Source organism: Populus trichocarpa, chromosome 1 (assembly GCF_000002775.5).
Source record: "Populus trichocarpa isolate Nisqually-1 chromosome 1, P.trichocarpa_v4.1, whole genome shotgun sequence".
Taxonomy (NCBI): domain Eukaryota; kingdom Viridiplantae; phylum Streptophyta; class Magnoliopsida; order Malpighiales; family Salicaceae; genus Populus; species Populus trichocarpa.
Window position 1 is genome coordinate 29,650,066 of NC_037285.2, and position 12,039 is coordinate 29,662,104.

Consider the following 12,039-nt stretch of genomic DNA (forward strand, 5'->3'; position numbering starts at 1 on the left):
CCTAACACATATATGGACAGTTACTTATGATTAATTAGTAATCAAGCCACCATGAAAAACGTCCTTCTTGTCATTTTTTATTCATTATTTAACTCGTTAATTAGGATTGGGAAAATTAATGCCTGCTAACATTCAGAACATGAATATTTCAAAAGCATAATTACCGGTAACTGCGATTTAATTATTAGCAACATAATTGGGAAGCCATGAAATTAGCAACTACTTGAACTAAACCTCTCTCGAACCAAAGTTTCCATCCTCGTTTAGATGAAATCACTTGAAAAAATGGCAGCTATATCTGAAGATTGCTCATCATTTCCATGCAAGATCGATTTAAAGCATTAATTATAAGCATTAGGGTCATGATTTTGTAGTTGGAAAAACTGAGCAAAAAGTTCATGAAGCAAATGCACTGTGCATTTGGATGTCTTTGCAGCCATAATGAGAATATATTCCATCATGGGCAGCTAGCTTATGAGAAATGAAAGGTATTGTAGGCAAATAGATTGTGGAGGAGCCATTAATGTAGCAAATCTGGATCTGATTTTTATTCTCTTGTTGGTTATAAATAGGGGATGTCAAAATGCATTAATCACCATCACATTTTGAGCATGAACACAAGAGGAAGAGAGACCTAACATGAAAATAAGAGTCTTGTTAGTTAGCCAAGGACGACTTGCCTGTTCCTAGCAATTTGGGATTTGCCCTGGACTAAGAGGCAGGACCCTCATTCCGGGTTTCAGGCAGTCTCCTTGGCTAGGTTGACAGGCTCTTCTTTGTCATGCCAGGCCTTCTCTTCTTCCGGACAAACACGCCATTCACTCTATCTTGGTATCATTTCGTAAATGGAGGGTGAATAATTCAGGGGAAGTGAAGTCTTACATGAAGACAAGAGTCGTGTTTGGTAGCCAAGGATGACTTGCCCACTCTATGGAAAGAGTTCTCAAGCACACGGCAGAGAGGACCCTTACTTCGGCTCTGGGCAGTCACCTTGGCTATGCTGACAGACTAATCTCTCTCATGCTAGACTGTCTCTTCTTGCCTGACAAATGATCCCCTGCATCAGCTTGGAGCTCCAGATGAGTTTATGCAGCTATCCCATGGGGTGGAGTAATTGATTATGCTAATACTGTGGTTTAATCATGCTTTGACGATTAGCAGTTAGAAATTAATTGCCAAGATATACGTGTTTTAGGTAATTTTAAGAGTAGCTCTTGAGTTCCACAGCCAAAGTGGTAAGAGATTTGATCACACTTTTTGTTTTGAGAAATGTTATTCAAAATCATACTTAAAACCCCACAAAAATAAGTGTGACGAGTAAATAAGTGATGGCCTGTAGGCAATGATGGAGTCACATTCTAGCTAGGTAGAGTTTGTTTAGGAAGTTGGGTCTGTGTTTTACTTAAAACACAGGATGTAATATGTTTGATAATGAAAAAAACACAGTTTATTATTTATGGATTCTATGATAATTTGTGTTTGAAACGCAAGGAAAGAAAAACAGCTTCATTCTGCTTCTTGTGGGATGAAGTTAATTGAACAGTGAAGCCATGTTGCACTATTCAGTGAATAGTGGAGCATGCCTTCACTGTTCACGTGAACAGTGGAGGCATGCTGCACTGTTCCGGCCGGACTGGGTCCGGTCCAAAGCTTAAAATGTATTGAACCAGATTTGACCCAGTAAAATAAAAAAAATTATTTTTTATTTTTTAATTGTGTTTTATTTGAAAAACTAGTGTTTAACATTATTCAATGACACTACATAAATTAGACGGAGATCGTTTGATGAGGTAACATTTGCAGAATTTGATCGCAAACACAATTTTGTTTCTTATTATATTTTACCTGATGTTGTTGCGCGCTTAAGAAATCAAGAAAACTGTAGTCCTTGTCTGATGTATTTCATACGTGATGGAAGTGTAGATAGTTTAATGGAACAATAAAAAATATTTTATATAAAGTATTATTTATTTCATGATGTAATAGCAATAGTTAAATCTATAATATTTAAATTAAAAACCATCAATATATATATATTAAATTATTTTATAACCTTAATTTCAAAAGTATTCTTAATCAAACACATTAAACTAATTTTTGTTCAACCTTAATTTCAACCACAGTTTTAACCAAACATACATAAATATCAAATTAACCTCAACCAAAAGTAAGTACTTTTTATAAAACAATTTTTTTCAAACCACAACTACAAAAGCTACAACAATATCAAACAGATTAGTAAGCTCAGTCAAACCATATTAACAAAACAATTATTTATTAAAATATCTTTTTTTATTTAACAATTCAACGACTCAATCCTTTTCTATTTAGTTTAATTTTTTAATTTTATTGTTCATTATTTTGAAAATTATACTTCATTAATTTTTTTTTATTTTCTTTCTATTAAGTTATATACTGGTCTTATATATTTAGTTTTTTTTCTTGATTTTATCATTTTACATTAGATTTATTAGAAATAGAACTTCATAACTTTTTTTTTTCAAAATACGGAAAGGTATAACTAAATCATTGTACTCACACCTGCAAAACATTATTTAGTGGAATAGTGTTTTTTTCTTTTCAATTTAACCCTTCAACAACACAATCTTTTTTTTATTTAGTCTTTTTTTTTTAACTTCATCTTTCAATATTAGATTGTTTTGGAAATTGTAATTTTTATTTTTTTTAATTTTTTTTCTATTGGGTTATATATTAATTTCATATATTTATTTATTTTTCAACCTTAGATAATAAATATATTGAAAGTGGAGCTTCATAATTGTTTTTAATTTTCTTTCAATGAGTTTATTTTGATCTCATGACCTAGGCTGTGGGTTTAACAGGTTAACCTGAGTTGACTATGATCGTTTTTTGGACCACTTTTTCTAAATATTTTTTTTTAATTTCATCCTTCAATATTGGGTTGGTTGAAAAATGAGCTTTATGTGGGATTATTCCGATCTATGGAGTCGGGTCACGAATTTAGCAAGTTGACTCGAATTGACTCTATTCATTTTTTTTGGTCATTTTTGAACTTGAATATTTTTTTTAATTGGGCTTCGTATTTTTTTATTTGATTTGCTTGAGATTATCTCGATCTCATAACCCGGGTTGCGGGTTTGAAATGTTAATTTGGGTTAACTTGGTTTATTTTTTATTTTTTAATTGATTTTTTTTTCAATTTCACCCTCCAACAACTCAATCTACTTCCTTTTTTTATTTTATTTTTTAAATTCATCTTTCAATATTAGATTGATTGGGAATTAGGTTTCGTAATGTTTTTCAATTTGTTTTCTATAGATTTATCCCGGTCTCATGGATTTATTTATTTTTTATTTCAACCTTTAATCATTATATATGTTGGAAATGGAGTCGTGTAACTTTTTTTTATTTGTTTTTTATAAAGTTATCTGAGTCTTATAACCTATATCACTGGTTTAACATGTTAGTTTTAGTTGACTTGGGTTTTTTTTAATAGATTTATTTTTTTAATTTCATCATTTAATATTAGGTTGGTTGGAAATTAGGTTTCAGTAATTTTTTTTTAATTTTTTTCTATGAGGTTATCCCGATCTCATGATTCAGGTTACAAGATTAAATGGTCAACCCGGGTTGACTCGAGTAGTTTTTTTTTATCTTTTTCTAATTTGATTTTTTTCACTTTCATCTTTCAAATTTGAATTGATTAAAAATTCAGTCTTTATAATTTAATTTTATTTACTTTTTATAAGACTATTATAGTTTCATGATTCAAATCGTAGATTTAACAAGTCAACACAAATCGATCCAATATGTTGTTGTCACACTATTATAAAACAAATAGCATCTTATATCAATATTTTTAAAAAATAAATGTTGTCTAACATGCATTATAAGTTTATGATTAAACTTTTTTTATATTAAAAAAGCCCTTAAAAACCCTTGTACATTTGTATTTTTGCTCAAAATTACTGCTCCTTGACTAGTAAAGAATCTCTTTCCTTTTAAATTCCGTTGCTTCTTTAATCTTGCGCAAACAGAGTGTTGATCTTTTTAATTTTCTTCTCGAAGAAATTTTCTTTGTTTATCTTAGCTTTTCAAGTTTTTCCAGAATTCTTTTAAATTAATTATTGTCTTTATATATTCTTTTAGGATATCTTCAATATCATTAATATAATCATCATTTTTATTATTCCTTTTCAGATAGACTTAGATGTCTCTCTACTTTACTCAAACTCAATTCTTTTTTAATGTTTGATTCTGAAGAGGCAAGGCATTTTGCTGGATTAGCGGCATAAGAACCTGTCTCCGCCTTTATCATCTCCCAAGACGACTCATCGGCACCATACAATTTCAATCGAATGTTCTTCATTCTTCCCAGGTACAAAGTCAAACCAAACTAATATTTATGTTAGTGGCAAATTCTTTGACACGAGGCGAACACATACTGGGAATCGAAAATATAGTAGATATTATTTTTTAAAAATACTTTTTAAATACAAAAACCAACGGGTGTATAAATCATGAACACGTGGAATAGAGTTTTTTTCAAGAAAGTCTTACATATAAACTTTCGTCAACACTTATCTTCGTCAGATTTTGTTCTTTCGCAAGTGCAGCATCAATGTATCATGCTATGACTTCCTGAGAAAGTACTAAGAACAACTTAGACAAAAGGAACTTGTAAACACTTGAGAGCATACGTACTGCAAGTGGAGATAGATGCGCTATTTCCTGTGGAGATACCTTCAGCCCAATAGAGCACAAGGTGAAAGCAGGGCTGCGATTCCTGTGGAGATACCTTCAGCACAATAGAGCTGAAGGTGAAAGCAGGGCTGCGAGCAGGGCTGCGATTCCTGTGGAGATACCTTCAGCACAATAGAGCTGAAGGTGAAAGCAGGGCTGCGATTCCTGTGGGAATGATCCCTCTCTCCTTAGTCTTTTCCCTGCTCTACATGGAGAAAGCTAATCCACTTGGTAAATAAATTTGTTACGATTAAAATTAAAATAAACCTATTGCACATCCAATAGTCTCCATAATAGTACTAAGTCAATAAGTGGAATTTCATGCAATATATTTGGAGGCACAAACCAGCTGGAAGAGGCAAATTATTAGTGTAGGGATGCCAATAAAGATACATTTAATTTGAAAATACATCAATCGCTTATAATTTTTAGTATGAAACAAATATTATCAACAAAATGTGTAAACTAATTGCAAGCAGTGTTAAAAAATTATAATATTTCATGTTCATTTTATATATATATATATTTCCGGCAAGAATGGCAAAATCATAAATATAAAAAGTTAATTCATATAAGCATAGTTATTAAACCCAACATGGATCACGATTTGAGTTATAAGCTGGACAGGTTAACCTAAATTAATCCTCTTTAAAAAATTAAAATAATATCGTTTTGAAAAGAAAAAATCACTAAGATTTTTACCGGGTGAACTTTTATTCATTATGAAATCTAGCTCAGATTAAGCCTTGAATCAATCGAGCTTAAAGAAGTCGATCTATGTTTATTTTTGTTAATAATACGCATCGTTTTGTTTTGTTATTTCAACTGATAGGATTTCAGCGGACAAATAGTCTGACTTTATCTTCTAGAATGCTATGGCTGATATACATAAACCTGAAATGGTTAGGCATGAAAATAATGAATGAATGTTGAGCTGAATTCCTGGAATTCTGCTTCCATATCCCTTTTCTTCTTCTATTTTCTCACTGACCTGTAAGCACCATGACTGGAACTTGGCTACCAGCCATTTTCATCACCAAGGCACCTCTGGATGTCATCCAGATTGGTTCCCACTCCATAAACACAACAAAAAATGATCGATAACACTAGATTTTGGCGAGTAATGCTTTTCAGAATTTGCTCAGGACAAGTTTTTAATTTCACTAAAATCTCAGACTATAAATAGTTCACCCCCATGGAATGCTATACTAGCCTTTCCTTTCGGGTTACTGTTGATACTTTACATCCGTAACAGCAAGAATCATGCATCTTGCTTCACGTCAATAGTTTTATGAACATTAAACTAAAATTAAAATCTGGACGCCAATAGCATGTATTCTCCCTTTTCTATGATTTCTGTCGCTAGAACGGCACATGAGGGAAGGCTGGGAGCGAGCGAAAGGATCCCGCTTTTCTGTCACCAAAATTCTTTCATGCCCGACAACTGAGCTCAGGCTTTGTATTTGACACGATGGGGGATTTTTGGTGACCCGCTTGAGAGAGATAACTACATACGCTTAAAAAGGCCAATTAGGGGAAGGAAAACAGAGGGGGAAGCATAAGACGACCTCGAAATAATTTATTTGTGGGTTCAAAATTGCATTGCGCATGAAAATTGGCAGGGACATGACACCATTATAGTTTCTGTGAAGTCGGCATTGCCAGAGAAACTCCACTACCACCTGGTAAATCCTTCCATTGCTGAGTTATTGTTTTGATCTGAGTGTAGAAATTAACCCCAGCCTTACCTGCAATTATTTAAAAACAAAAAATAATAACCGTGTCAGGGATGTTTGTAAGGCCAGCGTGTCAGTGAAGAAACAGTAACGGTTGCACAAGCACAAGAGCAAGGCTTTAGAGGATGTATGCATTACCATAGAAATTGAGATCGCCAGCAAAAGATGCCTTGGAGCCAGTAAATGAGAAAAACGGCAAGGGAACTGGTATAGGAACATTGATGCCAACCTGGATGAAAGCAACATATGTTAATATGCATGAATTTCACAGAGTGCCTATTTTATGCAGCAATAAACTCCCCCTTCCCCTCCCAAAAGGAGCATAAATTGGTTATAATCGAATTTGACAAAACGAATGCTTCCGATTTTCAACAAAATATCAATGTTAATTATTCTGGAATTAATTTGCCAAGTTCCTCTCATTTTGTATGAGCTTTCAAATCTTGCCATAGTAAGAGTACAGCGAGGAACTAAAATTGTAGCTACATAACAAATAAATTATGCAGTTGTAGCTCTTAAATATTCTCTGATGGTAGTCTCATGTTACTTTATGATTTTTACCTGCCCAGCCTCTATCTCAGTTTGGAATTTCCTTGCAGCAGCACCAGATGCAGTGAATATGGCAGCTCCATTGCCATATCTGTAACAAAAACATTTACAAACATGTAAACCAGATACAATTCATGGAAGGAAAATTGATAAAACAAGCAAATGAAAAGTCATAACGAGATAGTACTTATTTCTGTTCAGGATGTTGATGGCTTCTTCAACGCTGCCAGCCTGAAAGTTAAGAGAAGAAAGAAAGATGTTACTCCATAGCCATGTCAATCGATCAGAGGCCTAGTTAGCACATAAAAACAAAAAGGGTATTCAACCCACCTCCATGCAAAGAAGAACTGGGCCAAAAATTTCCTCCTGCAAAGGAAACGTATGGAAAGTGGATCAGTCAATTTTTCACCAATATTTGAGGTCTACATCTCCATCCACTTGGGAAATTAATGAATTAAGATTTTTTGGAGTCTGGTCTCCAAAATCACAACAAAAAAAAAAGAAGTTAAATAATACCTTGTAGCACTCCATGTCAGCTGTGACACCAGATAAGATGGTAGGACCAATAAAATTTCCATGCTCGAATCCTGGAACCTGTTTATCACCATAAACAAATCAGTAAGTAGAAAGTCTCTTTCTGTTAAAGTTAATTGAAAATGAATCATAAAAAGGAGTAAAAGCACCCTTGCAAGAAAGAAACAAAAACACAAAGCTAATGTGAACATGTATGTTTAAGATTAACATATTTTGGACTTGAACTCAATACCTTACCCATCTTGGTTCACAAAAGAATCAAAGAGCTCCAAGACTACTGGTCCTAATGTATTTTCAGTTCCCTACAACGAAGAGAATGCTGTTTGCTCTACCAGCCATACTTAAATTACTCTATGATTTCCATATATTTTGTGTTTCTGGTCTGACTTGCATATTCAGATGGTTTTACCCACCATTATATACAATAAATAAGTAGCGGGTCCCAACAACAAAACAAAAATGCAATAACATACCACTATATTTCTTCCATCAAGAAGAAGCCTGGCACCACTTTCAACACCACTTTGAATTAATCTGCACACTCGCTCCTTAGCCTGTAAGAACAGAGAAGATTTCCAAGTAAAGATTTGATCATGGTGGTGCAGAGCAGGTTAGGAATAATTCTGAAACATACCTGTTTACTAATCACTGGACCAAGGTCTGCATCGGGCTCCATTCCTGAATTTACTTTTAGAGATTTTGCACGTTCCACCAGTTTATTCTCCCTAGAAAAGTTTGAAAAACTTCTCTGTTATACAGTTACATCTTGGTCAATCACCAAGGGGCTCTTATTTTCCATTAATCGTACAAAACAATATAGTAAACATCTGCAAGGGGATGCAATCTATGTATAACATGCACGTTAAAGCCCCATTTGTCCATGCAATGGGGATGCTCCCCCTCTGTGTAAACAGTGATAAAGGCTAAAATTTATGTGCAGCCTCAAATCCCATCTACACATAAAAATGCCTCCCTAAGTAACGTGATGGCATGCATGTGTCAACTCTCAACGAAGGAGCTGTATCCTATTGTGGCTCTACTAAAACTGATCCAGCTTCCATAACATAGCTGAAAAATCATTCTCTTGACATCCTATTCCTTTGCAGTAGCTAACTGGCAGCAGATTACTTGAAAAGTCCAGCTAGAAGTTATCAATTTAACAAGCTGTGGATTTCAATTGGAAACAAACTTACCATGACTGTGGGTCTCCAACAAAAACTACAGTGCTCAGTGCCATACATCTTTGTCCCGCTGCCCCAAAACCAGCAGCAACTAAAGCATTCAAAGTGGCATCAACATTGGCATCTGGTAAAACGATTGCATGATTTTTAGCTCCCATGTTAGACTGCACAAAAGAATATAGATAGCCAATTGCTCCAACTTCAACCATTGTGAAAAAACCATATTGCTCCTAACAGACTGAATAGTTATTACTAAAAAAATGATGTGAACTTACCTGTACACGTTTCCCTTTAGCTGATGCTCTTGAATATATGTGCATACCAGCCTGTGAATATGATAACAAAAAATCAAGAAATAATGTGACTATCATGTAAGTAATAACATGTCAATGTGGCAGAAAAGAGCAATGATCTCCAGAATGTTTTCCCCACTCAAAAATAACGGGAGAATAAGTTTAAAGGTTATCCACCAAAAACTGATCTTGTTCAGGATCTTCATTTTCCTCAGAATGCTTGGGATAGAAATATAAGACCATAAAAAGATTGAGAGTGTTTGGCAATGTGGCCAAAACGCTGTTTGCCAAAAATTTTTAAAAAAAAATTTGCTTAAATTTTGTTTTGGAACGTTTTGACGTACTGATACCAAAAATGAATTTAAAAAAAACATTATTTTAATGCATTTCTAAGCAAAAACACTTTGAAAAGTAACTTCTACCAGAATGTCAAACACACTCTAAGTAGGAATCAAAATCTGGTTATTGCAGTGACTAACTTACAGTATTGGATCCCACAAATGATATGGCTCTAATGTCGTCGTCATCACAAATTGCATTAACAACATCCTGCCACAAATGGAAACACATTAGAAAAACAGTGCTGTTAAAGACATACAAATGAAACTGCAAAATCTTAATAAGTTAGAATCAATTAAATAAAATCCAATTTTATTTAGTTTATTTTCTTAGGAAGATATAGCTACCAAAACATGATAAAGATTAAGAAGCAAAAACGAGCTATTGTTGAGCAAAACCATACATTGGTGCCATGAACAATGTTTAAGACACCATCTGGCAGACCAGCCTCCATTGCTAACTCAGCAAGTATTATAGAAGCACCTGTTACAACACGAAAAACGAAGTTACTGTTACAAATAAAAGTAAGATGATTGATTATTTTGTGCAGAATATGAATGGAGTTGGAACTGTGATTAGTGAACATTTATGCAGGGACTGCTTTAGTCCCAAACTGTTTTACTGAATTTTCCAGAACTTTCAAAACTATGTTTCTTTGCATTACTAAAAAATTTAAGAGAAAAAAACCTATAATAAGGCAGGACAATTTTGAAATAATTGAACAATTTCCATTAACTGTTCAAAGTGGACAGCTAGCTTCAACAGGAAAAAGAGGAAGGTAAACACCACTTATGACAAGAGCACATAATCTGACATACTAAATTCAAGCTTCCAAACACTTATATTATTGGCTTAAAGGGGTCACCTGATGGGAAGTCCTACAATTCTGAGCTAAAGGTTCTTCCAATACTCATAGGAGGCTATTTTATTTTCAGGGTAACCAACTAAACAAAGTTTTATCACATATATATGACTAGAGAAGATAGAAAGTATCTTTCTAACCTATGAATTTAACATGCTGGTACCTTGAAGAGATAATGCTCCAAATATTATGCACAAAATATAGACAAGGTAATCCTTACCAGGATCTTTCTCCGATGGCTTCAATATAAAGGTGTTACCACATGTTACAGCAACAGGGAACATCTGCAGCCAAAAAGGAGCACACATTTTTAAATTTTTTTTTTCTCTGGAAACTCAAGATTTGCTCACAAATCAGAAAATCTTTATATGTTTGTACACTTGTGAAACATGATCAACTTCAAGATGAAGCTAGAAGTTGGCCCAGTTAACTGCATCCTTTCATCTTAAGAAAAAGATTTAAGTTACATCTTTGTAATAATGATATAGCAGGCATCCCAAATGCATGGACAGAAAAAATTGCGAAGAATACTGAAGGCTTACCCATAAGGGAATCATTGCTGGAAAGTTGAAAGGGCAAATCCCAGCACATACACCAAGTGGCTCTCTGATGCTAAAGGTATCAATTCCATTTGACACATTAGGGACATACTCACCCATCTGCAAAGTCGCCATTCCACAAGCATGTTCCACCACCTCTATAAGCGAAAAAAAATCAAATTGAGAGAGCATATATGCAATCAACTACAATTTTGAACCAAAAGAGACTTTAGGAAGAGTAAATAAAAAAAGAAGAAGACTAACCTAGCCCACGGAACACATCTCCATGAGCATCCTTCAAGGTCTTCCCCTGTTCAGTAGTAATATTCATCGCAAGCTTATCCTAGAACAAGATCACAGTAATTCTAACCATCAAACGAAACCTATTAAAAAATAATACAGATAAAAAGCAACAATGACGAAAAATTCTAGCATGCTTACAATGTCTCTACGAATAAGCTCTTGGAGCTTGAGCATGACACGCTGACGAGTCGTAATTGGCGTGTTACGCCACGCCGGAAAAGCCTGCTTTGCTGCAGAGACTGCAGCTCTGAACTCTTCGTTCGTAGTAAAAGGAACCCGTGACACGGCTTCTTGTGTTGCCTAACCCCATATACCAATCCATTAAACCCAAAACAAGTTTCAATCATCACTAAAAACAAAGAAAAACATAGTAACAATAATAAGATATACTCACAGGATTTATCACATCAATGGTTGAAGATGACTGCGAATCAACAAATTTTCCTCCAATAAGATTGGGGACTCTCTGATACAGCACACAAACTTGTAAGAAATTATAAAAGTGAAGAAAAGTTTCTCGAGTTTTTGAAGAACTTCCTGAGAAACCAAACAGACCATAAAGCACCGAACATATGCGTGTGTACGTATAGATTTATAATGGGTATATTACCGGAGGGCTAGGTAGGCTTGAAGAAGGCTCAGCTGCACCAGTAGAGAAACAATAAGAGCTTCTTAAAGCAAAGATCGAAGGCTTCAAGGCCTTTAGATTTCTCGCTGAAACACCAAAAGAAAAAGGAATCAAAATAAATCAATTTTGTAACAAATGAAATAAAACAGATGATTGATGATTAGTTACGCGCAAGTTGCTTACCTCGTTGAATCGAGGATCGAAGAAGCAACATCGTTTTTCTTTTTGTTTCTACTTGCTTTGATTCAGTGACTCTTTGACGACGCTGTTTTTAGTTTAGGCGAAATGTCTGTTTCTTCAAGAGGATGTCACATAGTATATCCCTTTTTTAAATGCATGCCCACTTGTTA

General features: G+C 34.3%; 1 protein-coding gene across 1 annotated transcript; it reads right to left on the bottom strand.

Annotated features, from left to right (window-relative positions):
* Positions 1 to 5,852: 5,852 nt before the first annotated feature.
* On the bottom strand, positions 5,853 to 12,036 carry LOC127904916 (methylmalonate-semialdehyde dehydrogenase [acylating], mitochondrial-like). Its single transcript, XM_052450071.1, has 19 exons — positions 11,873 to 12,036; positions 11,672 to 11,775; positions 11,456 to 11,527; positions 11,200 to 11,361; positions 11,023 to 11,101; positions 10,762 to 10,916; positions 10,440 to 10,503; positions 9,761 to 9,840; positions 9,502 to 9,567; positions 9,001 to 9,051; positions 8,738 to 8,889; positions 8,179 to 8,269; positions 8,018 to 8,098; positions 7,527 to 7,604; positions 7,341 to 7,376; positions 7,198 to 7,241; positions 7,023 to 7,101; positions 6,600 to 6,690; positions 5,853 to 6,473 (listed from the first exon to the last, which is right to left on the bottom strand). The coding sequence occupies exons 1-19, from the start codon at positions 11,901 to 11,903 to the stop codon at positions 6,361 to 6,363; spliced, it is 1,629 nt and encodes a 542-aa protein (XP_052306031.1). The 5' UTR covers positions 11,904 to 12,036; the 3' UTR covers positions 5,853 to 6,360.
* Between the last annotated feature and the right edge of the window lie 3 nt (positions 12,037 to 12,039).

Bases quoted from the DNA above. Each gene is read 5' to 3' on its own strand.
- LOC127904916 (XM_052450071.1), bottom strand. From the start codon at position 11,903: ATGTTGCTTCTTCGATCCTCGATTCAACGAG. The intron at 7,242-7,340 runs GTGGGTTGAATA...CTTAACTTTCAG, and splicing joins CAGTTCTTCTTTGCATGGAG to GCTGGCAGCGTTGAAGAAGC. The intron at 6,691-7,022 runs GTAAAAATCATA...GCTTTCATCCAG, and splicing joins CTGAGATAGAGGCTGGGCAG to GTTGGCATCAATGTTCCTAT.